Source organism: Ananas comosus, linkage group 18, assembly GCF_001540865.1.
Source record: "Ananas comosus cultivar F153 linkage group 18, ASM154086v1, whole genome shotgun sequence".
Classification (NCBI taxonomy): domain Eukaryota; kingdom Viridiplantae; phylum Streptophyta; class Magnoliopsida; order Poales; family Bromeliaceae; genus Ananas; species Ananas comosus.
In genome coordinates this window covers 8,467,279-8,494,839 of record NC_033638.1, presented here as the reverse complement: position 1 = coordinate 8,494,839, position 27,561 = coordinate 8,467,279, and the positions used below count along the sequence as shown (strand labels likewise).

Sequence of the window (27,561 nt, the reverse complement as noted above, 5' to 3'; positions counted from 1 at the left end):
AAATCGGCTAGCCAAACGGCTCGTTTACTATCGATGAGTATTCATAGCTCAACTCTCGTATATTCATATATCTAGGCGGAAAACTTTCACAACCCCTTTGGGTTTCAATTTTTTTCACTTTATTAGCCTTGTGGTTTAAAATGTATCAATTGTACCATCGTGGTCCTTTCTCCTTTATCAATTGTAGTACCTGTGGTTTAAAAGTGTAAAGTTAGTACCTGATGGTTTTGACGTTTAGCTACTTAGTACCCTGTTTGGTTTTATTTGTTATCAAGTATGTCACCTGTGGTTTTTTAATCACAGTGGTATAAAGTGATTTTAAGTGTGAAACCACAGTGTCATAAAGTGATTAATGCTGCAAAACCACAGCGTACTAACTTGATACACTTTAAAACCACAGGGTACTAAAAGCTGATAAAGTCGAGAGAACACCAAGCGTACTAACTGATAAATTTTAAGAACGCAAGGGTACTAAAATTGAAAAATATGAATACACCTAGGAGCGGGTTTTTGAAGTTTTCACATATATAGTATTACTATATATATATATAGAGTGAGCGCTACTATAGCTATCACGGTTGAAGCACGAGGCTTCGTGCTTCCAGCTCGGTTTTCGAGGTTGACGCTTTCGAATCGTCGATCGGCCCTCGTTAAACTTGATCTAGAGTATTTGGAGTATCTATGGAAATTAAATCTTTATTATTTTCGATATCAGTTTGCTAGTGATCGAATGGGCTTCAAATCGAACTAATTTCAATAGCCTTTAGTGTGCGTTTGTAAAGTTTACGGTGTGTACAAGATATCCAATCAGGAAATTTTGATAGAAAATTCTTTATTACTTATATAAAACAAGATCATATCTTTGATTTAAAATTTTATTCCATATCTATACCTTGTTGTATATTTTTATTATTCAGCCTTTGATTTTGAGCTCTTCGTTCATAGCTTAATGATATCAAAATAATAAATTTAATTTTTCTTAGTACCAAATATCTTAGATCAAGTTGTAATCGGAGCCGTACCGATCGACGAATTGCGAAGTCGCAACAGTCGAAAACGGAGCTGGAAGCACGGAAGGCTTCCGTGCTTACGATAGCTTGAGTCAGCCTCACCTCGGCTATATATATTATTATATTATATATTATACTATATAGATAATATATTATATATTATATTCGGCCATGGTCAACTATTGAGTATTGAGCCCTCGTAGCTCATAAGTTTTTCAATTTCTGGAGCTTCGAATCTCGACGATCCACTCCCGTTAAAATATGATCTATGAGTATTTTAAATATTCTAGTGAATAATACAAATTTTCGTAAATTTCGAAATACTAATAAAGCTCTATCAAGGTGGGCATAAAATGAACGGTCAAAAAACTCGACGACGTCCGTGAAAAGTGATGATTGCGACTCATTCAATTCGAAGATCGGGAGTCTCATTTTGCGATCTTTATATCCTTATCTATGTGAACAAGAATAGGAAATTTCTATCAAAAATTCAACAAATTCTGATTGTTTTACACCGTTAAACTAGCAAATACCCCATACCGGCCGTTAAAAATTGTCAAATTTGTGACCTCTTGATCGTAAGTTAAATGATATCGAAAAATTATAAAATTTGATTTCTAAAAGTTTTAAATACTGTAAATAATGTTTAACGGTGTGGATCGTCAATTCGGAAGCTCTATCATCGAAAATAACTTATGAGTACGAGGGCGATCGTACTCATACTAGCATAGTAGCCGGACCCTATATATATATATAGTTTTCGTCACTGCTATACGGCTAGTTTCAATTGTGCAGATTAGTCTCTCTATTTTTTTATTTTTCCGAAAAAAAAATCTTCCAAAAAGATTACACTTTTTAATAGCTCTATCAGAAAGACTGTCATAATTCAAAAATAAACTTAACATTTCTTGCATGTCTTTCAAAGTTGGTTAAGATATTAGCCATAGTATTATATTTCATAGTTCTATTGACTGTAGATAAATTTTACTACAAATATCTAATTATTTATTCAGAATTTAGTTAGAATTCTAAGAATTGAGAATCATTATTAAGTTAAGTATTTTTATTGCTTATTGTCGATAATTGCACCAATCAAGATAGAATTATAAAAATGAGTTTAAATAGAAGATAAAAATATGCTGATAAATAAATTCCAATTTGTTGGACTCTATTCTGGTTTGTCAAGGTCTTTAGGCGCATTCATATTTCTAAATCCTCTTATATTTTTCACGCACTCCAGGATTCGAATTCTAAACCTTCAAGTATCAAGATTCAGGTACTGATCACTACCGCATTCTTTCTGCTCAAAGTAAATTCAGTTTACGACTCTCATAACTTAGTGTAGCGAATACTAATCAACTGCTCGGAGAAATCTAATAGAACAACTAATAAGCTAAATATTTTTATTTTCTAATTTATGAGGTTGATTGTATGATGCATGCATTTAAGGATTTAAAATATTTGTTTAAAACTTTTAGTTAAAACAAAATTTCATAAGACTAGTGAAAAAAAAATCTTAATGTTTGAATAAGTGGGGTGTAAGATTTTGTCTAATCTATAGACATACAAGCACCATTTTTCAGAGTATAAACTAAGATTCATTAAGACGCGGCTTTTATAAAGTACCAATTCAAAAAAAAAAAAAAAAAATCAAATAATTTTGCCAATAAATTGCTAATAACTAAATAAAAGAAGCATAGATTACTTCGTGACAAAGTATATCGACCCAATTGGTCCCTTATCAAAGCTACCCTTTTTTTCCATCTGAGCAATTGAGGACCCTATCAAAGTACTTATTCCATCAACTTCTCAACCAGTGAAGTTGCCTTCATAGGTATTAAATACTCTCCATAGAGAGGAACTTTCTCTATCATTCCCTATTTCATCAACTTGATGATATTAAATGCTACAAATTAAGGGCTACAGGACTTGAGAAATGCCTATGAATAAGGAAATCAAAAATGCTTAGTAGACAGAGTAGTATAACGGCACGGCGCGCGAATTGCTTACGAAATACGAAATCAGCAAGATGAGATTTCGATCATATGATTTGTATTTATATTTAGGGGTGAACCATTGAACACAAAGTCTTATTGTTGCTATCTCAATCAACATCAGTCCAGCTAGACTACGCGTATGATCATAAAAAGATAATACTTTTCAAAATTTGCCTATAACATGCTCTGATCAGGCATTACCATTTAATACTACATGTATTAACAACAGCTTTTAATTTCCAGGAAACAGTAGATTCACTAGAGGAATACACTCCTAGAACACTCAAATGTGGATCCCTTTACACCAGTGAAGGGAAAGATCACAAGCATGGCTTTTCTCCCTTTTCTTTTATGTGCTCTTCCCATTTATTTAAAGGATAGTGTGTGTGGGATGTTGTTGCTCAACATATGAACCACAAACCAACACCCTGATCAAATGATCTTTATTAAGGAAGGAAATGGGGCTCATCAAAGAGTGGTTGTCATTGTCCACACTCCCATAATAGCCATATTGCCTTGCCTTTTACAAGCCCTCACATGAGGAGAAAGAGGGTAAAGAAGGTGGTCACAGTGAGTTGGGTGCTAAAAAAGAAGGCTCTTTTATGGACAAGCCATGTGACAAGAAGGTGTTCTTACCATGGAAGGAATTGAGGATCTTCATGTTTTCATCTTGATGTATCTAACCATGCTCACTTCTCAATTGCATTTGTACCTGTCACAATCAAAAGTATCCTTTACAACTCTTAAAAGCAAACAGTCTGCTCTAGCTTTGCAGGAAAATAAAATAAAATAAAATAGAAGAATAGAACATGCAGAATTGGCAGACAATGGTTACTAGGTAATCAAACAAAAGGAACTCCTTCAAGAATAGATGCTTGAATTTGAAAACAAGCCAAACATCCCAATAAAGTTTTGATCCAGCATAATCAGAATTATCAGCTGCAAAAAAGTAGCAAGATCTTGAAATAGTACGGTAAGGCAAAGTAAAATTAGGACGTTCACCATATTGGACCATCATTAGGACGAAGAAGATGCGATGATACTAAAATGTGCCATGTCGCTTCTAATAAGCAGGTAAGCAAACGTGTATGGTTTCCCCTATTTTACAATTGAGTACACAGCCAAATATAGTAGACTTCTGGATTACAAAGTAAATTATAAAGACATACAAAATGCAATTATATAAGCTGATGTCAAGTTCTTAGTTGATTGAAAAAGCTGTTAGGTCACATAAATACACAAATCTGGCCAAGCAAAAATAGAATGATTAATTTCATTAACAATTTGCTTCGTCGTCGTTAATTTCATGGTCACCAGCCAAAAACTTATGACCTAACTATCACTCTACAGTGAAAATTACTTCTTGTCATTATATACAATAATGTAGTGGATGCTTTCAGTTGTTGCCTGCCTCTGACTCTTCTCCGTTGGGTCCAACGTTTTTATTGGTATTCTCACCTTCCTGATGAGACACCGGAGTAATTTCCAATTGATCTTTATTTCTATCACTTTCCTCATCTTTAACATTTTTGGAAACAAGCCGACCCACATGAACATACTTCTCTTTAAATTTCTCTTCCCAATCTTGTAAGACTTCCAACTCGTCAGGGTTTAAACCGTCGAGGTCTCCATTGAGGTCATCAGGATCGAATGACATCAGTGCCAAGGCTCGAGTCGCATCCCTTCCAGCAAATAAGGCATATTCTCCACCAGGTCCGTAATACGCCCTGTAAGGAAAATAAGAGAAGATGGATCTTATAAGAAAATTTAAGTAATTTTTGTCTGACTATTTTTGATAAATTATGCGACAAACCAGATAAAGAGATTATCATTATTATAGAACTCTAGCAGTGTAAATATACAAATACTATAAGAGACGGTCAAGAACAAAAGCAAGAAACCTTTCTTGGTTACAGAAGATGGTAACTTCTCTTTTGATTTCTATAAAATCATAGTATGACTGGTTCCTAATAGCAGATAGATTAGTTGGCACAAATCTTAGCCAAATGGCAAGCAAGTTTAGACCAAAAAAACCAAAACTTAATAATAAGAGGGATATACCATTGCACAATTCTCAGCCAAATGCCAAGGAAGCTTAGACCAGAAATACCAAATCTTACAAATAATATGGATATACCATCCTTGATTAGCAACAGAACCAAAACAAGCAGTGCATGCTAAGAAACAATGAAGTTAAATGGGCTAAAAATTAGACAAGTAAAGATGTTGCTTGAAGGACAATCTAAAGGAGATTTCTCTCCTTATATTTTTCTTCTTAATCTATTTCTCCTATTGAATGATGAGAATTGAAATAAAACTTACATAATAAATACTTTAAGACTACAAGCAGGTCAAAAAATGAACATTACTGGAAGCGCCAGTTATTTGGTAGAAATTTAATCATGCATTGTTCATATAATAGCACTTTAGCTAAAAACCCCAGCAAATCTCTGAGGAACATGTATTCCCCCACTTGTGCATTGGCATTCAATGAATGGATACTATAGTATTTTCTAAGTAGAGTGCATTCCAATTTATTGATCATCTGCAAGGCTTCTGCAAAATCTAGAAACACCAACGTAAGTACAAACAGTTACCAACAATTCAGCACTCACCGAACCTCTCTGAGAGTTGAGGATTTGAGATGATTTTCGACATATGGCAAGTTGCAGAAGAAGTTAATAGTAAGCACTTTGAAGTGTTTCCAATAGCACAAATCAACCAAACAAATAGTTCAAAAAGTTTCCATTTATCCTATTACCATCGAACCCAACAATTAGATAAATCAGAGAAAGAAATTGATGCACAAGAAAAAAATCCAAGAAACTTGAGATGATAATGGTCACTCTGATTCCAGAAACAACACAAAGTTTGCCCTAAGTTTTGGGCTATAAAATTTTGTTGCAATTAACGGTACGATGCTCCAAAATCATAATATCCTTACAGGCCCATATTTCATTAAGTTACTACTTCAGTATTCTTCACCGGCACTGGCATGTAATGCCTATTTTCAAACTTAGCACTTAACAATCGATAAGATCTGATGCTAATTAAATTGCTTGCTCAGTCAAACTATTCAAAAGGTAAGAGTTTGCTACAAATTTTACAAAGTATAGCATCCTATCAATAAAAACAATCATTCAGATGGAGGGATCTACACCATCAACATTCTATAAGTTTTCACAAGGGCATGATTTGATGCTCATTCCACACGTTTTTCATCAGTTCTTCATCAATTTAAGATATTTCCTCTCCTTTTCTTCTCCTACATAATATGAAAAGTCATCTTCAACTTTCCCTAGAAGAGTACACAAAAAGTTCAAAAGCCACTTACATGGCACTTAGATGACTATACATAGATATTTCTATACATTATGATGCAGGAATTTAGCTGGGTAGGTTTGCAATAAATGCAAAAGAGACCAAATTGTAATTAATGAAAAAAAAAGTTCAGGGACCAAATTGAACATACAATCAAATGTCGAGCACCACTGCAGCAATTTACAAGTTCTTAAACCTTGTGAACTATGACCCCACAGCACATTCTACTATAAAACCCCAACAAATTGAAACTATAACCTAAAAATCATTAGCTTCAGTACGAAAACAAAAGGTGTTGGTTTCCTCTAAGAATGCCTAGTGACAAGTAAACTAGTTTTAGAATAGAGTGTCTCCAAAGCGAAGAAACCAAAATCTCAACAGAGGAAAGAGATTATGAAACCAAGCTAAATAGGAAAACAAAGCCAAATGATCGAGGCCTCACCTTCCTTGCGAGACATCGTAGACCTGTCCCTTGATCACCATCAAAAGGGGCTTCTTAGGATCGGAGCCGTCGTAACCCTTGAGCTCCTCCAAGGCGATGTCCCCAACCTGAATCGGCTCAACCGCGACGATCGGCGACAGTATCGGCAGCGGTGGCTCCTCGAGGGTAATCGAACGTTCCTCGGCTTCGGCCCCGTCCTGCGCGCTGGGCTCCTCCACCTCGAAGGTGATGCCCCCACCGTGTAGGGGCTCCGCCGCAACCGAACGTTCCTCGGCTTCAACCCCATCCTGTGCCCCGAGCTCCTCCATGGAGATGCTCCCACCCCGTTGGGGCTCCGCCGTATCGATCGGCGGCGGAGGCGACTCCTTAGGCTCCTCTTGTGAGGCGACGCGCTTCTCGGCGCCGGCACCGGGGCGGAGGAAGAAGCTGGAGACGAGGAGATAGGCGCCAACGACGAGGGCGAGGACGGTGAAGAGGGCGGGGGCGGGGGAGAGGCCCGCGTAGGGGCGGATCGCCTCCGCCACCGCCGCGTAGATCCCCATTGCTAGGGTTAGGACTTCGATCGGAGAAGGAGGGGGTTTATAGTCTCGTGGTTGTACGGCGAGGGTTTTTGGTCGGGGAAAAATCGTGAATTTGACTGTAAAGAGAGATGAGAGAGAGAGAGAGAGAGAGAGAGAGAAAGGTCGTATCCCGGAAAAGAGGCGCGCGTAATGCGACGGGCGAGGAAATTCGTACGAAAACGATTTACCGCATAAAGGGGGTCTATGCGGGCGCTCTCTCGTTTCTCAACAGTACAGTTGTTGCCTGTTTCAAAGAACCCTCTCAATAATGCGCGCATAATTTTGTTATAAAAAAAATAGTTTTATTACAAACAACTTTTATAATACTTCACAAATCATATTATTTAATGGCTAAATTTTAATCTTATCTTAAAATTATAAATTATACTTATCTCCTCCTAATTTATATCTTTTATTAATTAAACAAATCTGTAGATTCTAGGAAAGAGAGTATGAAGAAGAGTCCTCTAGTAGTGGTTTTGGTTGTATTTATTTGTTTATTGTGGGAGAGATGACATATTATACCTTACTACTATCTTTTGTTTTAAATACTAAATTTATTTACAGTAGTTAAGAGATTGGAGTGAAAAGCCATAGTTTAGTGATGACTTTTAAAAAAGGGGCAATTGTCTATATACCACTGAAAAGTTTTCGATTTTCTTATTTACCCCTCTTAGAAGGCTAATATTGAAAATATCTTTTTTATGTTTCAAGTTTTTCTAATATACCCCTGGAGTTAAGTTTCGTTAGTGAGCTGCCGTTATCTCTGAAAAATTACCATTTTGTCTATTCCAATATACCCTTCTACCGTAACTAACTTTTCTTATATACCCTTCATGTAGCAAATACTTTTTTTATTTGCCCTTCAAATATTAATTAATTAATTAAGCACGTCGAGAGCGAACAGATGAACGGATAAGATTGATCGCAGCTAAACTAACCTTGGTGGCGGGAGGCATAGTTAGTTAATTCGGATTCGGCAAAAATTCGGTACGGATATAATTCGAATAAAATTCGTCTTTTAATTTTTAAATTCGTTGAAAAATACGGCTAAAAAACGGATTCAGTAGTTATTCGGATATGTGATTTATACGGGTATTATACGTTCACCAATTAAAAATTCGGGATCAAATATAATTTTTATATATAATTTTTAAAAATTCGGTATTATACTATAATATATTATTATTATAATATTTATATATAGATTAAATATATTTAAAATTATAATAAACATATACTAATAATATATAAGAGTTATATATTTAAAAATATTAATAAATAATTACAAATTTATAAATAAAATATTATATAATAATATATCTATATTATAAAAATAAAATACTATATATAATAAATCAATATATATTTATAAATAAAATTGTATATATATATAATGAGTCCACGAGGCTAAACTGGCCTCGTGGACCGCGCACACCCAAGGGCGAGGGCGCGCTCCGGTTGGGCGTCCGCGAGGGCGAGAGCGCGCCGCGCTCCGACGTCCGCAAGGGCCTGGGCGTGGGCGTGGGCGTGGTGGGGGAGGGGTGCTGGTTGCGGGCGGCCCAGAGGTCCATGATCTTGCGGGCGGCGTCGGTGCTCTCGTGCATGAGGCGGGCGACCTCGGCCTTGGGCAGGCGCAGGCGGAGCGTGCGGGGGCCGTCGGGGTGGGCGTGGGGGTGGGAGTTGAGGAGGGAGAGGTCGTCGTCGTCGTCGTCGGAGGACGACGATTCAACAAATCCGTAGGCTCCCGACGCCGGCCAAGACGGCGGAGGGGGAGGAGGATGGCGAGAGCGGCGAGAGAGGTGGTGGTGGTCTCGAAGGAGATGAGGCGAGGTGAAGGCGAAGGAGCCGGCGATTACGTTGGGCGAAAAAGAGAATAACTTAAGAAATTAACATAATAAGATAGGGATAAAATATGTATTTTATATAGGTTTTAACTCTAGTATATATTTAACCCATGTTTAACTCGAATTAAGCTAACAGGGATAACTGCGGAAATATTTTGGAATAACGGTAGAATATATGAGGGGTATTTTAGAAAGAAAAAAAAAGAAGAAGAATAAATCAGATATTTCCAGATATTTCCAGACGCATGAGGGGTATATAGGTAATTATCCCTTTAAAAGAAGAGAATAATACAGAGTAGCAAATACAAATAATAAATCTAAAGTACAACATAAAGATTGATAGTATTTTTGAAAAAAAGAAGTATAATGTAGCAAATAAGAATACACAAAAATACATTATAGCAAGGTGTAATTAAGCCTAATATCCTACCCAAATAGAGCATCCTATTGACAAATATACCCTGTAAGAAAAAAGATCAATTTCTAACAAGATAAAAAGTTATGCTTCTAAACCTGAACTACAAATTCGAAGAGTTTGAAATAATTAACAATTAACAAGTAAAAAGAAACTAGGATCTAGCTAACTAGATCTGGGCATTCCGCTGCCGTATTTTAGCTTTCTCGGCATCAATAATGGACTCGACAAGCTTAACTGCGCTCTCGAGCTTCCCCTCCGCATTAACGACTATGTAGTCGAAATTTCCGAGGTGCTTAACCTCCTCTCTGGCCGTCGCGATTCTTACCAGAAGCATATCAGATGTTTCTGTTTTTCGACCAATCAACCGCTTAACAAGCGCTGCCTCACTCTCAGCGACCAAAAAGATGAAGACCGCGGAGTCGCCGAGGATCGACCGAAGGGTTGCCGCACCCTGTATGTCAACTCTCAAGACGATGTCGAAACCCTTCGCCATGTAGTCACGAATCTGGAAAAAACCAAAAAAATAAAAGGAAAGAAAGCTAAATGAAGAGGTTGCAAATATGTCGAATAATATGGGTGACTGCATGTAGCATTGCTGGAGAATCTCTTGGATTCAAGAAATAGGTGCACCGACAAGGAAATAAGGCAAAACACATCAACATGAATTAATACGCAGATATGTCACTTTAATGCCCAAGTATTTATGTAGTATTGTAGCTAGTTGCGTACTATATGGTTAACTTTGCTTATGTGCTCATACCAACTTTGTTATGTGAATGCAATGTTCGCTAATTATGCTTCATGTATGCATAAGGATGTGCTAGACCCTTAGTATAGATAGATATACAACTTGAGCAGGCATGAAGATTTTACTATTTTCCTTTTTGATAGAGAGAGATATCCATGCTATTTTACGGGCCAAATACGATATTAATTAGCATCATAGGACAAGAAAATAGTAAAACTACATAATCAGTCATACTCTACTAACATTTCAGCTTGTGATAAAATACCTGCTGCTTTGGGATTCCCTTGTACTCTCCATAAACAAGAGCATACTCCAGTAGCTCGTTCCTTTGAATCATCGAGAGAAACTCTTCTTTTGTGACAAAGTAGTAGTCCTTTCCATCAACCTCACCTGGTCGTTGTGCTCGGCTGGTAGCCGTGACAACAAAATGAATTCCTTCACGAACTTCTCGTAGTCTCTGTACGACCAGTTATCAATGACCACAACAATGGTTAGGAGCCTGATATTGCTCTAACTCTATAAAGGAATGATACAAAGCAACACTTTAAAGATATAAAAGAAACTCTAAGAAGAAAATACAAATGCATGAGTTTAGAAAGAGTTTATGTATCAGCATTTCTTATGGGCACCATTCGACAATATTATTTGTAGATAGCAGGTAAGACAAGAAAAAAGAACTTTATCTAAAAGCTGAACCAATGCTTCCTTCTCAAAAGAAAGCGAACTCCATACATAGCAAGTGTAAATATATCATTACCTTGATAACTGCATCCTTGCCAACTCCGCTCGGTCCACTGATAACAATAATCAGGGGATGAGGAGTTGGAGATATAGGCTCGGAACTGAAATTTGAACCTAATGCTGATTCAAGACTCCTGTACAGTTCAACCTGAGAAAGGATTTCAAATGAATTCGCATTAGGAAGGCAGCGCACAAGCAGTTTCATATACTCCAGTAATAGAAAAAATTGTACCAGAATGTGGTAAGAAAAGATATAATTCAATAAGAATGACTGACTCGAAATGCAAATTTAACATTACAGGTAGATGAATGTTCCTACGAGCATAGTGACACATTAGCGGGGAATTCTTTGATAACATAGAAAAAGGAAATTATAGGCAAGTACTGATCAAATGCTTCATGTACCCATCGAAAATTATCAATTATGAAATATTAACAATGAAATGAATAATATGTCGGCATTATTAGCTCTATCACTCTTTGCCAATCCTCCAAGCTAAAAAGGGATAAAATTTTCACTCTTTGACCAATATGATTCTTCTTGCATTGAAAGATGCAAAAGGGCATCGAAATATCATCATGTTTTAGCTTGCACCAATTAACAGTACCATTTTCTTTACTCTCCGCACGTTTTAGCTTCGATAAACTACACGCTACATTGACTGCGGAAGCATCTACCTCTAGTTCTTCTGGGGTTTGGCTTAGAGAAGCAAGAGAACGAATAGTAAGCTACTAGTACAATAGAAATCACTCCAAATTCTTATGTAAAGCATCACTTTATCAAACATTGCCACCTCTCAGAGAAAAAAATGAGAGCAAATTGAGAGCAAAATTCCGCTGTAAACTCCAATTAAAGGCATAAATCACCATTCGGAAGATTAATTGGAGAGCAACAACACGCAAACATCAACAGAGTTCGATNGAGAAGCAAGAGAACGAATAGTAAGCTACTAGTACAATAGAAATCACTCCAAATTCTTATGTAAAGCATCACTTTATCAAACATTGCCACCTCTCAGAAAAAAAAAAAAAAAAAAAGCGCAAAATTCCGCTGTAAACTCCAATTAAAGGCATAAATCACCATTCGGAAGATTAATTGGAGAGCAACAACACGCAAACATCAACAGAGTTCGATAAAATCCAAGAAACTACTCACAGAATTCAAAAGAACCTACAAGAATCGGTGCACAGAACCGGCAAAAGAATCGAATGAGAAAAGAACCCTAGACGGAAGCAGGAATCGATCTCGCCGACCTTATCGGCGGTGGTGGAGTTGGGGAGGGGAGCGAAGGGGGCTCGGCGCGCGTCCTCGGTGCGCGCGGCGTCGGAGGCCATGAGAGGGGGTGCGGAGCTCTCCCTGGGGAAGGGGGTGCGAGTGGGGAGGGCGACGCTAGGGATCGGCGACCTCGTGAGGAGAGGATGGTGGAGTTGGGATCGGGGAATGGAGGTGGCGAAGAGCCTCCGAAGAAGAAGCATCGAGGAGAGAGAGAGAAGAAGAAGAAGAAGAGGAGGACGAAGAAGAAGCTACTGGAACTCTCTCTCTCTCTCTCTCTCTCTCTCTCTCTCTCGTGTCGTCGTTAATTAGGGGCTCACTTCGTTCGCAGTGGGAAGAGGAGGGTGAGACCGAGTTGAGGAGGTGACTCGGACTTTGCGATTCGTGCCGGTCTTCCAGATTCGTATTATTTCCGAGGGAAATGTTTGGGTACGTTAACACGTTGCCTACTCGCCTCATATATATATTTTTTTTTAAAAAAAAAATTTTAATATTCTTATTTTAGTACCCTTTAATTCAAACCATATCAATTTAGCGTACTGTAGTTTTATTTTTATTCTTTTATTATTAATTTTATTAAATTTTTTCGTTAAATCAGTGACAAAGTTAAAGTTAAAGAGTACTAGAGTAAATATTTAATAAGTCCAGATAGAGTATCTAAAGTTTTTGTATATAATTTAATAAAATATTAACAAAAAAACTGACGAAGAGATAAAAATAAAATCACATAACACTAACTTGATACACTTTAAAACACAAGATACTAAAGTGAAAATGTGTGAAACTACTCTATTGGTATTTGAAGTTTTACCCTAAAAAAAGTACACATATATGCTATTTTGAGGTGTATAAAATAATATATAGCCACACATCTAATATATATCCACACATATATGCTATTTGATAAACCTAGATAAGGTATCTGAAGTTTTTGTATATAATTTAACAAAATAATAACAAAAAAACTGACGAAAAGATAAAAATAAAACAATATAATACTAACTTAATATACTTTAAAATACATAATACTAAAGTAAGAAAGTGTGAAACTACAGAAATGGTATTTGAAGTTTACCATACAAAAAAAGTAGACATATATGCTATTTTGAGGTGTCTAAAATAATATATACCCACACATCTGATGTGTGGGGTTATTTATTAGTCATGTTATATGACAAGTAAAACAACTCCCAACCGTTGGATCGATTAGGCATATGATATACATACTTTTGAATTGCATGAATAATATTATTTTATCGTTTGGTTTAAGATTTATAATATTTAAAAAATATTGTATATTTAGTAAGAACAGTCAGTAAATATGTTACAAATTTATCAATATACTCGAGTAAAAGATTGTTAAAAACTAAAATAATTTTATTAATAAACTGCTAATAATTTTTAGGAAAAACTTCAAAAACCCCCCTGTGGTTTCATGCATTCTCACTTTACTACCCCGTGGTTTAAAACGTATCAATTTGCTCCCCTGTGGTTTCATTTTTATTTTTTCGGAAGCTTTTTCGTTAACATTTCGTTAAATTATATACAAAAAACTTCAGATAACCATCTATATTTATCGAATATTCACTTTAGTATCCTTTAATTTTAACTTTGTCACTGATTTAAGAAAAAAATAATAATAAAATTGATAACAAAAAGAGAAAAACGAAACCACAGGGGGGCAAATTGATACGTTTTAAACCACGGGGTGACTAAAGTGAGAAAGCCACGAAACCACGGGGGGGGGGCTTTTTTGAAGCCTAATTTTTATTTGGAATATAGTGGTTCAACTACTTCACTAAAACCTTCTATCACTACCAAATTTAAATTAAACGACAATAATTTAAATATTTTTAATCATTAAAGAATTTTTAAAATATTATAAATTGTGAACCAAACGGGCCCTTATTTTAACAGTAAGATATCGCGATAATTCAAGCATACTCCGGTTGACAAAAGAATTATAGGGAGAGCCTCTTCATTAATAGCCTATCTAATTAAGCATTCACCCCTACTTTAATGTTCATAAAACATATATAATATAATCTATATCTATATCTATCTATACCTATATCTATATTCTTATATGAATTCCCAATATCAAATGATGACGTGGCAAGCTCTTATTTTTTTATATTTTTTAAATATTTTATTTTATTTTTTAATTATTCTTTTCTCATCTTCTTCACCGTAGACTTCCTCACCTTCCAATAATTCTAACTCTTCTCTTATTCTTTAACGTCCGTCTTTTTACCTTCCAATAACTTACATTCTCTCTCTTTATTATTATAATTAATTAATATTTTTTTTTTCTTCCCCCTATATCTCCATTAATTTTTTCGTTTTTCAACTTTGCTAAACCTCTTTCACCGATCTCCCTCTCCTATAAAAGTCGCTCGCTTTTATCACTGTCACATCGCGTTGAGTCCATAAAATCCGCAAATCTCGTTGTGTATTTGGTTGAGATGGCAGTGGTGGTAGAAGATGAAGATCTTGGATGCGGCGGCGGCGGCAGCGACGACAGAAGCGGAAAAGAGTGTATGGATATATAATCAAGTTACTACTGATAGTATATATGGTGATAATCAAGTGATCAGAATTTTTTTGTATTTTGCATTTTCTTCAATGTTTTTTTTTAACTACCCTATTTATTAGCTTTTTTCAATTTCTTTTATAGTTATTTAGATGTATATAAAATTATTAAATAATAAGCTGATAGAAAATATTTTTTTTATAGGATTTGTTTCTAGAATTAGATGTCTTTTAAAGAATTTGCATGTATGTTATAAATAATTGCTTACCCTAATTTACAATTTTATATATATATACTGAATAATTTTAAAAAATTTACTATTATACAATTAAAATCTAATTCAACAAATACAATTTAAATCATATTAAAGTTTATATATGAAAATTATAGCAACTTGAGCTATTTTTATTTAAATTATTTTTATTTAAATTAATTAAATTATTAATCTGGCTAGTAATTTTATTTAAATTATTTTGGCATTCCTTCATTTTACGCCTCTCTTTTTTTCTCTCTTTTTTTCTTTCTTCATCTCCTCACTTTATTTTTTTTGTTTATATATGTACAATTTCAGACTATCATTGATGATCAACAATGATAAAAAAAAATTGTTTTGATAATATCTATCCGTTGCATCGTGCGGATAACTACACTAGTATATTATTATATATAATATAATAAGGTGTTACATTAAAGCTTTTTGGGTAATAAATCATTTATATTCCAGACAGGTAATAAATGATTTTGTTATATAATAGTAAAATATTATATTTATAAGTCTACAGAAAAGTGAAAATCAGAGGCAGTAAAATGTAACACATTTTCAATTCTATTATTTACAAAAATACAGCACTTCAGTAGCAGGTTATATCACGAAAATTAAAGCAGTACCATTATTAAGCAATGTCACGTTCCCATGGCGGAGCAACAAGACAAAATTACCTGCATGGAAGCATCTGGTTCACTGTTAAACTCTGTCACCACAACAGGACAAATGAAAATATAAAACATCCTCAACAGAACATGGCACAGAACATGGCACATCAGAATCCAAAGCAAGTAAAATATGTTTGCAAAACAATACTCATCTCTCTCCTGAGTTTCAGAAAACTTAAACCGATTGATCAAGTTCATAGTGACAAGCCAATGAAGATCACCAGAACTTTTTATTTCCAGCCAACAATCAAACTTCACGAAATTATCGACATTATTATCAGTCGAGTACTGCAGTGAATGAAATTGAATGAAATTCCAAGGGGAATGGAAGCTGGTGCTCGCGATTAAATGAATGATAAGAAAATTACAGAACATGTTGATCCTAAAGTTTATCTGACGGGTCAGTACGAGATGTACAATGTCGCAGGCGAGAATTATGATGATAGGGCGGAGAGGTCCTCGAAAACTGTTTCGATCTCAGGTCTTTCGGATGCGGACCGAATGCACCGAAGTGCCACCCGCAACAGATCCTCGAGCACTTTAGAAGAGCTTTCGGAACTACCGGCTTCTAGAAGAAGCCGATCGAAACACTCAAAAGCACGGTCCTCACTAGCCAAAAGCCTCGCCCAGTCGATTAGGTCGACGACGCCAGGGCTTTCGGAGACAATCTCTCCGGCACTTTTCCCCGTCAAAAGCTCAAGCAAAACTACACCAAATGCGTATACGTCGCTCTTTATGGACGGGCACGGCTTATTAGTGCTCGCGAATTCTGGGGGGCGATATCCAAGAGCTCCTGCATTCAAGACCTGCTCCGCCATGCCAGCTGGTGTCATTAGCCTATGTAGGCTGTAATCGGTCACGAGTGCGTTTGGAAGGGGAACATTTTGTATTAGGATGTTCGAGGATTTGAGATTTCCATGAGGAATCGCCATTTCATTGTGTAGATAGTTGAGGCAGCGGGCGATGTCTATAGCTATATTTAGCCGCTGGGGCAAAGATAGAGGAGAAAGATTTCGCTCTCTGAAATCTGCAAAAGATCAAGGAAACCAAAAATCCATCAGTTTTGCTATCTCATTGAAATGATGACTTTTTTTCCGCCAGATAGTCAGGTACAAGAGGAATTGTTGTAACAGGTAAAAATTGCATTAAATATGTAAACCTGCGTATGGAAGTTTCTGCGAGGATTAAAACAATATTATCTTATACAATAATACAAATATAATACAAATGTACAACAGGTAATATAAAACAAAGTACTAATGTTGATCGATTAAACAGTTTAGAAAAAGCAAAGCCGAGACATATACTCACTGCACAGGTAGGTGGTGAGAGACACTGCATCAATATAGTCCGATATAAGAATCCTCTCGTGCTCCCTCGGGCCCCAGTAATAGCCGCGTAAAGAGACTAAATTCTGGTGCTTAATGTTACCAAGTTTTTTGACTTCTCTGCCAAACTCCTTTTTACTCTTTGCGAGGCCTTCTTTTAGCCACTTCACGATCAACACATGTCCATTCTCGAGCGTAGCCTTATATGAGGTTCCGTGACAACTCCGACCGATAATTTCTGCGGGGGCCTGAGAAAGTTCTTCCGCCGTGAATACGAGTGAACTGTTGAAAAGATGCAAATCACCCGCGAGTTTATCTGGAGAGTACACCCGTAGAATGGAAGGGTGCTGGTGTACAGATGGGTCGGGAGGGGGGGAAAATGCAAAATGAGATGTTGATGCCTTTTCATAGTCCTTTTGTGGCAACTTACTGACTGTTGGCCGATCAAACAGCTCGGCTTTTGCTGACGACTCCCCTGTATCAGTTTTGGGTGGCAAAGAAACATCTCCTTGCTCATATTGATCTTGGTTTGCAGCAGGAGGTGGCTCTATAGATTTTTGACCCTCGACACAGCGAGTTATAGTTGAGTTGGTTTTATCAGTAGCACTTCCTCTGCGTTTCTGACCAGAAATCCTTCGATGAATAATCACTAACACAATTATTAGAACAAAACAAGCAAAAGCACATCCGATCAGAACGTACTGCAAAGTGTGCTTCATCTGACGGTCGTGCTTTCTTCCCTTATAGGGAAGGTCGGAAACATTTGAAGGAGGCGAACTAGGAAAGATCAACAGTTCATTCCCCGGATGAAATGATGAATATGGAAACTTCAACAAGTTGTTAGGAACATTGCCTGATAGATTATTATAGGAAACATTAAATCCAACGAGGCCGTCAGTAAATCCACTAGGTATGGTGCCGTCCAACTCGTTACTAGACAAGTCAACATATTGCAGATTTTGGAGCAAACCGATTTCTTTCGGTATCTGCCCAGAAAAGTTGTTCTTCCCAATATTTAATAATTTCAAGCCACTCAATCTACCAATTTCCGGAGGCAGTGGACCACTTAAGGAGTTCTTTGAAAGATCAAGATAGGTCAAGCTTGAATATGGCAAAGCGCCTTCACCGTCAGGAAAAGGGATGGTTCCTGTAAAGCTATTTCCCGAAAGATTCAGGATCGACAATCTTACTGATGTAAAAAGAGTCGATGGCAGAGGGCCATAGAGCTGATTGAGACTAAGGTCGATAGCACTTAACTCGGGATAAGTTCCGATCACAGGTGGAAGTTCTCCCGTCAATAAGTTGTTCGAGACGTTGAAAGAGGCCAGCCTCAAGAACTGAGATGTTTCATTTGGCAAAATTCCTGTCAAGCCATTTGAACTTAGATCGATAACTTCCACATAATTTCCCCAAGCCCGGATTACAGATAAGTTCCCAGAAAGCATGTTGTTGCTTAAGTCTATGACCGCGCAGCTCCCTACGGTGATAGGCAAAGAGCCTGAAAGGTTATTGAATGAAAGGTTTAAGCTCTTTAAAGTTATCGAAGTTACACGTTTTATTGGACCTGCATAAAAGAATGAAATTTACGTCAAAAATTTCACACTAGGATCAACTTCATTGTACGAACATTATTTCCTTGCATAATGTAAGTGAAACAACTGGTGAGGAGAACAGATAATATAAGGACTCTTAAGACATTCTTTCCCGACGGATTATCTTAAGAGTCCTTATAGTTAATGAAGAACAAAAGGTACAAAATTCAAATATATTCAATGTGACATGTCGCTTTTCATAACCCATGCTGCCATTTAAAGCCCCACCTACCAGTTGACGGTCAAAATTTCGGGCAAAAGAAAACACTATCTAGAAGCAATGGTGTTCATAAATTACGTAAAGTGGAGATAGATTTATAGAATCATGAGGTAAAATCTTAAAAGGTAAATGCAATAAAAAGCAGTCATAAGTCCAATTTCGAAGCAAGGACACAGTAAAATGTAGCAAAATAATTGCATTCAACTAGTAATTTCTCCTCCTTTTTTTTTACCTGTAAGCTGGTTGCAGCTTAGGTCAAGCTCAGTCAACACCATTGAAGTTTCCCTGAAAAGTGCTTCCGGCAAGGACCCGGAAAATTGATTCTCTCTCAAACGTAAAATCCTAAGAGAAACTATGAAATTGAACGAAGGAACATTGCCGCTGAGCTGATTGAAGCTCACGTCGAAAACCTCTAAGCTATCGAACAAAGGCACCGAACCTTTTAAGAATAGCTCCCCAGACAGACCATTGTGGCTGACATTTAGATACCGCAGCGAGCTCGTAATAGCTGAATCATCAGAAATCGACTTCAGTGACCCGGAAAACTGATTTCTGCTGAAATCAATATCGACCAAACCCTGTAATTCAGCAAAAACCTCATCTACTTTCCCCGAAAAATTGTTGCCTTGAAGATCCAAGTACTTCAATTTTCTAAAATTTTGGAACCCAGGTGGCAAAACTCCGCTAAAACTGTTCGAGGACAGATTGAGATAGACCAAATTCACCAACTTTGTCAACTGAGCAGGAATAGGACCCGAAAACAAGTTGTTGGAAAGATCTAGAAGCTCCAAAGAGCTAATAAGCCCCATTTCGGGGGGGAGAACACCGATTAACTGATTGTTTGACAGAGATAGGTTTTGAAGCATCGACATCTTTGTTAACGCCGAGAAACTGATGTTTCCAACCAAACCGACATTACCCAAAGCGATCGAAGAAACCCGACCGGCGCTACATTGTACCCCATACCAATTAATGGGGCAACCAAAAGAATCAAGCTCACTGCTAGGGTTCCAAGAATCGATGATTCGGCCGGAAGGGTCTTCCTGAATCCCTTTTCGGAACTCGACGAGCGCATCGAAGTCCGAATCTCCACTAATACCTCCTACCCAGATGAAAAGAAACAGGATAGTGAACTGCATTACTTAGCTACAGAAGAACAGTGATCAAAAGGGTGGGTTTTTTTTTCACAAGATGCAAGATTTAATGCACAGTACACACAAGACACTAAAAGTGGAGCTAAAATGCAAACAATGAATCATGAATCATACATAGCAATCACACAATTTCAATCAGAAGTACAGCAAATTCATGCACAGTAAAAGGAGGAAGCAATGTGACAGCACATAATGTGTGCACAAAATCACCAAATTACTCAAAATCTCAACTGACCCACATGCATTTGGGGCTCCAAACCCCAAATCAAGTAACCAAAACAAGGAGATAGGGAAAGATCAGGGTTGGTGAAGTGCAAAAGAGAGTGGAAAGGGGGAGAAAGGGGTGGCAAAAAGTTATCTTTTTTTTAATGGCAAAAGAGAGAGGAGAAGCTCAAAGATGGAAACTTTGCTCCATCATTAGTGCACTTCAGAGAAAGATGGAGACAAAGAAGGGGGAGGGGGTGGTAAAAGAGGAAGAGGAAAAAGGGCTTTTTTTTAGTGAAAGGAGTGACCTTTTCTTCTTCTTTTCTTTTCTTTTTTTTCTCTCTCTCTCTCCCCAACCAAGACCATGGAGTAGCCAATGACAGATGTTTATTTCTCTCTCCTCTTTTTTTTTTTTTAATAGAAATGTTTGGAGATCCCCTCAACACCCAACTATATCACCTTCTTCTTTTATTGATACTCCCTAAATTTTTACTGTTTTGGAATTAAAAGATATTAGCAAAAAGAAAAATTAAACCTTGATCAATTTTTTACTAATAAATCAAAGTTGATAATTTTAGTTAGTTTATACTAATTAAGATATTAAATTTGATAACACTTTTAACTTAAATGACTAAAATAACTTAAATAAAGAATTATAAGTTAGAAAGGTACGTATTTAAAAAAATTATTAGAATCGAGGAATTTGTTTAAATAATATTACTGTGCACTCAAGAGTGGATGTAAATTTTACATTCCTTTCTCTAATAGTCAATTTTATCATCACAAATCAAAATTTTTATCTTTTTAATACTAAAAATATTTAAATTTCAAATCTTAAAATGGGTAGAATATTAAATTTACACCATACTTTGAGGTCAAAATGTACAGAACTTACATAAATTATAAATCATTTTGAATCGGCTACCTATCTAATCTGTTAATTTTTAATTTTACTATTTAATCTTTCAATTTATTTGATTTCAATCTGTTAACAATATTTTGATTTAAAATTTTAAGCTAATTATTTACTTTACTGAATTTATAGTTAGGAGAAGTGCATAAAGTATGCTAACTAAATTTGTAAAAAAAAATAACGTATTTAATTCTTGAAGTCAAAATATTATTAACTAACTCAAATTAAACAAATTAAAAAAATAAAATGCAAAACTAAAGTTTTCTTAGATTTGACTCAAAATAGTTCATATTTTAGATAAGTCGTCGATTTCAGCCTATTGTTGAGGGTGAATTTCACATATTTTTAATTTTTCTTGATTAAAATACAAAAAATCTTAAAGAAAATTTTATCGTAAATATCTGCTTTGACTTTTTAAAAAAATTTATATTTTATTACTTCAAAATTTTAACTTTAAACATTTAGTCTCTTTCTATCTTTGTCACTATCCGTCTATTTCTTATAATTTACACTAAAATAATCTTAAAATAATAAAAATATCTCAAAATTTTATTTACTTTTATAAAATAAATAAAAATAATTTGATTATTTCGTTTTCTCTATTAATGTCGTAAGTTCATAATGTTCTCAAAATATTTTTAATTTTTTTTAAAAAAAATATAATTTTTTTTTTTTTTCTCTCTCATATTCTCGCCTCCTGCCCTCCACGCCAACAAAGGAGAGCTGCCAAAATAGAAAGCGGGAAGGCAGTACGATCGGGGGTTATTCCGAGCTGTCGTCGGGTCCCAACAATTAATCCCAAATTGCTGCCAGCGGAGCTGGTATCCACTGTACCACAAATTACTTCCTGGGCCTCGTGCACCACATCATCCCTAGACCTCCCAATCATTCCCAGTGCTTGCTACCGCAGATCGCCTCTCGGGCAACGAAAAAGTCTGCTGCGCCTGTCACACTTGCACCACATCATTAATAACAGGCTGTCGATCACATCTTTTTATTTGAAAAAAACGTATAACAAAAAAAAAATTATAATCATAATAGGATAAATAAATTTAAAAAAATTATTTTAATAATTGGAGATGTCGGCGCTTCACTAATATAACTGGTACGTTCTAGAATTTTTCATTGGCAACGTCAATAATACTTTCTTTTCTTTTCTTTTTTTTAACCATATACGCAGGTTTATAGATTATACTTGTATACCTGATGTCTCTTTAACAAGGACTTCTTTTACATTTAGCTCTCTCAAAAAGTTTATTTTTATAAATAGTTTTAGTAAATTTATATTTGCATATATGGACCTCTCATGGCCATGCGAGCACGATGTTGGTATTTTTAAATTGAACACGGTGATTGAATTACCGTGTTTATTTCTACATTCTAGCCTTTTTTTAAAAAAAATTTAAATAATAAAAAATATAAAAAATAATACGATGATTCAATCATCGTATTTAAATACGGTGGTCAAATTACTGTGTTCAACTTAAAAATGTCATCTAGACACTCGCGTGGCAAGAAAATAATTATTTATACAAATATAAATTTGTTAGGCCAATTTTCTTCTTAAAAAAAGAGAGAGCTAGATACCAAAAAAAAAAAAAAAACCCTTTAACAATTTACGTTGTATACAGCCTAACCTAATTACCGTATATTTGAACTCTGATTTTTTAAATGCATGAGCAAAAGTTGACCTTTTTGATATCACTCTTTTGTATGTGCAATATATAAGCCAATCAATATTTATCATATTGGGGATTGTGCTTAGAACACTTTGAGAGTAAATTCTTTAAATTTTAAATTTTTGAGAGTTAGAAAACGTAAAAATATATTAAGAAAAAAGTAGGGTTAATTCCATATAACTTCCTGTAAATATATCGAATAGCAGGTATATCTCTACAAAGTTTAACTTTTATATTTATCATTACAAAAATCCTAACGTTTTCAAATATACCCTTACTGCTAGGATTGGTTAAAAAAATATAACAAAAACTGATCGTTGAAAATTTTTAGAATGACATTTCTGTAACTTTTGAAGAGATATATTTGTCATAGTAAAAGTATCATTTCACTTATCTTTTATTAAGAAAATAAACAGTAAGGATAAATATAAAAAGTAAACTTTATAGAGATCGATATATTTGTTATTCGATACATTTACAGAGCGCTGTATGAAATTAACCCAAAAATATTGTATTAAGACCAACCGTCCCTAGAGTAAGTGGTAAAGGGCTTGGTGGTTGGTATCCGAGACCCAAGTTCGAATCCTAGTTGATTCACATTTTCAGCTAAGTTTATTTTTAAATGAAATAAACGAAACGGGTAGCGTGCTACCTATCTCTAAAAAAAAATAATAATATTGTATTAAGTGGTCCATGACTGCGACCGCGGACCGAGTTCACGCAATCTTTCGAATTAAAGCTAGTGGTAGCAGAGATTCAGAAGCAGAATAGACTGTCTCACCCACCAGTCCACTACCCGACTGTCGCAGCTGCGGGATTGAGGCCACTTTCGGTGTCTTTCCTTCCATGGCTAAATTACAGAAAAACCCTTTATAATAATTCGCTTTTTCATTTTTCCCTCATAACATTAAAAATTTTATACTTTGTCTCCTTATAAAATAAAAAATATTCACAGAAAGGTTACGGTGTGTAAAATGATCATTTTGCCCCTTGCCATTTTTGTCTTCTTCCTTATCTTCCTCAGCCGCCCCTTCGATCGGCCGCGATTCCTACTTCAATCGTCCGCGATTTCTCTCCATTTCCTTCTACACCTACTCCCCTTCTCCTCCTGCACCCTCGTCGCCCCTCGATTTCGACGATAATAGAAAGAAAATCGAGGTGGGTGTTTATGGAGAGATAGGAAAGAGTAACGAGGACGAAAGCGAGGCGGCGGAGGAGCGCGAAGGGGATGTGGGCGAGGGCGGGGTAGTGGAGGACGGCGAGGCGGGCGAGGCGGCGGCAAGGCGGCGAGCCAGAGGGAGGCGAAGCAACAAAAAAGATGACGGAGGGATATTTTCGGTATAAAAAAATATTTTATAACGGAACTCTAACGGTAGGGGTGGTGAAGTGCACATTTTTTATTTTACAAGGGCCAAAGTGTAGGTTTTTAAATGTCAGGGGTAGGTGAAAAAGTGAGTTATTACAGGAAAGTTTTCTGTATTTTAGTCTTTTTTAATCAAACAAATTTTGTTTTGCCGAAAAAAAAAAAAAACAAAAACTTAAATTTTGTATCATTGTATTATTTGTATGCACCAATACAATTGTTATCTTTTTTTTTTTCATTATTGATTTATTGTCTTGTTTGATTACCAGAAAAATTTGTATTAAGTTTTATTTTTTACTATAAAATAAATTTATAGTTGTAACAGCTGCAATAAATTTTATTCACTCAAGCATAATTCGATAGTGCAATCAACTCACGAAGTTTGGAAAAAAAAAAAAGAGATAATAATGATCTCCACTATATTTTATGTTGGCATTTATAAAGGATGATTAAATTAATTTTGATAGTTAGTCAACTGTTCGTGGCAAATATTGGAAACATTTAAATATCCCATTTCTAAGCCACTGCATAAGTAACCTTTTGGTTTCTTAAAAAATAAAAAAAAATGCTTTACGAAAAAACATGATCAAAAACACATTTCTTTTCACAAAATCTAAAGGAAATTCAAAAATTATTTTTTTGAATATCAAATAGGCAAAAAATATTTTTTAAAATTTTGAAATATTTACTTGGAAACTAAGCAACTCCTAGGCTGCATTATCCATGCAAAATAGAGTGACTAAATTATATGGTCAACACTTCAGCTCCTATTTTTAATATAGAGCCCAGTTATTATACTATCGATAGTACCAAGCATTTAGCATTATCGAATTTTTCACCGTTAGATATATTTTTTTTAATCATTTTTACTTATTAGATTATACTATTTAACCAACCACCATACTCAATTTTAGGGGATCACTATCATCATAACCGCACATCTTTTCACCAAGAATGAAAAATCTAATAACACCAAGCATTTGGTACTATTAATAGTATAGTAGTATAATTCTATATATAGAGAGAGTTGGGCTGGAATGCTATTGGTAGGAAATGAGTTTTGTTGCCACCTATCTATTTTTTATGATTAAACCTCCAAATCGACGATCAGCATCGTTGAACATAATCTATATCACTTGAAGTACCTAGAAATCATATTTTAAATCTTTTTGACATCATTGGCCTAATAATCAAAGGGTTTTAAAATTTATAATTTTAATGATTCGTATGAAATGTTTTCTGAACAGCACGAAGGTATCCAAATCAATTGAATCCTGATTAGAAAATTCTTTAAATTGTTTAAAACAAGATCTATACTCTTAATCTTGATTACAATGCTTCTATCATCACTTTTTAAAGAATATTCATTTTTAATTGTTCATTTTTATGTCCACTTGATCGACAAGAGAACAATATCAGAAACGTATAAAATTTGGTGTTTAGATACTTTAAGTCGTATAGATCATATTCAACGATGCCAATCATCAATTGGAGACTCCATCATCAAAAATAAATAGATGGTAACAGAACTCATTTGCTACTAATAGCATTCATGCTCAATTCTCTCTCTCTCTCTCTCTCTCTCTCTCTCTCTCTATATATATATATATATATTATTCAATCAACCACCCACTAAACCATAGAGGTTCAGTATCATCTTAATCGCACATCCCTTCATTCAAAGGCCGAAAATCTAATAGCACCAAGTGTTTGGTACTATTAATAATTTTTCTAAGATTGAGTGGATGCCTGGATGGTTGGTGGAATAACATGATCTTAAGGATGAAATTAGTCAAGGGATAGATCTAAAAAACTTACAAACACCAAATTCCCGGTGCTTATAAAAATAGCATCTCCCAATTCTCTTGGTGTGCTGCAGTGCTTATAAAAATAGCATCTTGATTTCTCTCTCTGTATATATATTCAACTAATAAATGTATCTGGAGGATTCTTTACTTGGTGTGCTGCAGTGCTTACACCAGATTCGAGGAAGCATATAAAATTAGTGCCAGCAATACGTGCTCAACACTCTGCGACACGATCAAAGATGATCACATTAAGAAAATATACCTCCACTTTATTAAAAAGTAGGAAAAAGGACTCCACTCTTCTTTAGCACCCTGATTTGTTTTACCTGCGTCGCAGTTTAATTATGAGATCGGGGGGTTTAAACCATGCTTCTTCTTTCACCGAATCGGCCTCGTGTCCTCAAATTCTTACATTTAAAATTAATAAACATAAATCCAATTGTTTGCTAAATCCTATGCGGTGTTACACTGCTATTGAACGTTGGATGGATAAATTATTACAATCAAATTTTGCAATTTAATTTGGTTGACTAAATTTTAACATATTATTGATATAAAAGTAATATAATATTTTAAATATTGACACATCTATGATTAAAAATATAAAAAATCAAAGACTATAATAATAGTAGCTGAATTTAAATATTTTAGGCCGATGGTTTGAGCCCGAAGAAATTATTATTAGTAGTGTTGTACGGATCTTGAGGTGATTCGACGGCTAAAAAATCACAAGCACTTTTTTTTTTTTTGAGAAATAGGTAGCAAACTACCTGCTTCATTCATTAAGTCAAATGAACTGAGTATACAAGTTGGAAGCAGCTTAGACCTCCGAGGGGTCAGCAAAATGTGAGAATTAAATTAAAAGCTAAAGAAAGGAGAAAGGAAGGTCAAAGTTAAAAGTACAAGAAGGGCTTCAGAGCATAGTGGTCCAGCTGTTGACCAGTAGTTTGAGACATTCTAGAGATCCGGAGACATTAGGCTGTTTTCCATTAAAAATATAGTTGTTTCTATCCGTCCAGATTACCCACCAAGTCACAGCCAGAACGATCAAGCGATGTTTTCTTGACGATTTGATAGGGATCTCCGTACTTTCGGCCCAGAGACCTCTAGCGTCAGCTGTGTTGTCGTTGTTTGCGTCCACTCCTCCCATACTGACAAGAAGGTACCGAACGTACACACAGTCGTTGAAAATGTGGTCGCAGCTTTCTGTGAGGATTGCGCAGAAAGCACAGATCTGATCTACGTGCATGCCTCGGCTGAGCAATCTGTCGGCAGTGGGTAATCTCTTTCGAAGTAGTAGTCAAATGAAGACTTTAATTTTAACGGAAATTTTTAGCTTCCAGATGTGCTTATTCGTCGGGAGGTTAGGTTGGATTGTTACAGTATTATCAATTACAATGTTGTTACATCATCTACTAATTAGACTTTTGAGGACTAAAGCGTCACCATCATCATAGTTTGAGGACCAAATGTGCAA

At 35.6% G+C, this 27,561-nt stretch overlaps 3 protein-coding genes across 5 annotated transcripts; all 3 read right to left on the bottom strand.

Moving 5' to 3' along the window:
• Nucleotides 3,148-7,542, bottom strand: LOC109724044 (membrane steroid-binding protein 2-like). 3 transcript variants are annotated; one of them, XR_002219807.1, is made up of 4 exons: nucleotides 6,771-7,542; nucleotides 4,466-4,734; nucleotides 3,644-3,719; nucleotides 3,148-3,539 (listed from the first exon to the last, which is right to left on the bottom strand). XR_002219807.1 is itself a non-coding variant. In XM_020252670.1 (3 exons), the coding sequence occupies exons 1-3, from the start codon at nucleotides 7,310-7,312 to the stop codon at nucleotides 3,697-3,699; spliced, it is 834 nt and encodes a 277-aa protein (XP_020108259.1). In that variant the 5' UTR covers nucleotides 7,313-7,542; the 3' UTR covers nucleotides 3,148-3,696. The 3 variants fall into 3 exon arrangements, 2 of the variants coding, with proteins under 2 accessions (XP_020108259.1, XP_020108258.1); XM_020252670.1 differs by having other exon boundaries at nucleotides 3,148-3,719; XM_020252669.1 differs by lacking the exons at nucleotides 3,148-3,539; nucleotides 3,644-3,719 and having other exon boundaries at nucleotides 4,048-4,734; nucleotides 6,771-7,534.
• LOC109724043 (guanylate kinase 2, chloroplastic/mitochondrial) lies at nucleotides 9,490-12,748 on the bottom strand. The gene is made up of 4 exons (XM_020252667.1): nucleotides 12,339-12,748; nucleotides 11,101-11,232; nucleotides 10,609-10,800; nucleotides 9,490-10,100 (listed from the first exon to the last, which is right to left on the bottom strand). Exons 1-4 carry the CDS (start codon nucleotides 12,558-12,560, stop codon nucleotides 9,762-9,764), a joined length of 885 nt encoding a protein of 294 aa, XP_020108256.1. The 5' UTR covers nucleotides 12,561-12,748; the 3' UTR covers nucleotides 9,490-9,761.
• LOC109724042 (probable LRR receptor-like serine/threonine-protein kinase At4g20940) lies at nucleotides 15,931-20,723 on the bottom strand. The gene is made up of 3 exons (XM_020252666.1): nucleotides 19,196-20,723; nucleotides 17,135-18,715; nucleotides 15,931-16,850 (listed from the first exon to the last, which is right to left on the bottom strand). The coding sequence occupies exons 1-3, from the start codon at nucleotides 20,100-20,102 to the stop codon at nucleotides 16,258-16,260; spliced, it is 3,081 nt and encodes a 1,026-aa protein (XP_020108255.1). The 5' UTR covers nucleotides 20,103-20,723; the 3' UTR covers nucleotides 15,931-16,257.

Coding starts and splice junctions, on each gene's coding strand:
- LOC109724044 (XM_020252669.1), bottom strand. CDS start 7,312: ATGGGGATCTACGCGGCGGTGGCGGAGGCGATCCGCCCCTACGCGGGC. Junction 4,735..6,770: donor TACGATGTCTCGCAAGGAAG/GTGAGGCCTCGA, acceptor TTTTCCTTACAG/GGCGTATTACGGACCTGGTG.
- LOC109724043 (XM_020252667.1), bottom strand. CDS start 12,560: ATGCTTCTTCTTCGGAGGCTCTTCGCCACCTCCATTCCCCGATCCCAA. Junction 10,801..11,100: donor GCAAGGATGCAGTTATCAAG/GTAATGATATAT, acceptor CTGGTCGTACAG/AGACTACGAGAAGTTCGTGA. Junction 10,101..10,608: donor AGGGAATCCCAAAGCAGCAG/GTATTTTATCAC, acceptor GGTTTTTTCCAG/ATTCGTGACTACATGGCGAA.
- LOC109724042 (XM_020252666.1), bottom strand. CDS start 20,102: ATGCAGTTCACTATCCTGTTTCTTTTCATCTGGGTAGGAGGTATTAGT. Junction 18,716..19,195: donor AAGCTGCAACCAGCTTACAG/GTAAAAAAAAAG, acceptor TCTTTTATGCAG/GTCCAATAAAACGTGTAACT. Junction 16,851..17,134: donor TCTCACCACCTACCTGTGCA/GTGAGTATATGT, acceptor GATCTTTTGCAG/ATTTCAGAGAGCGAAATCTT.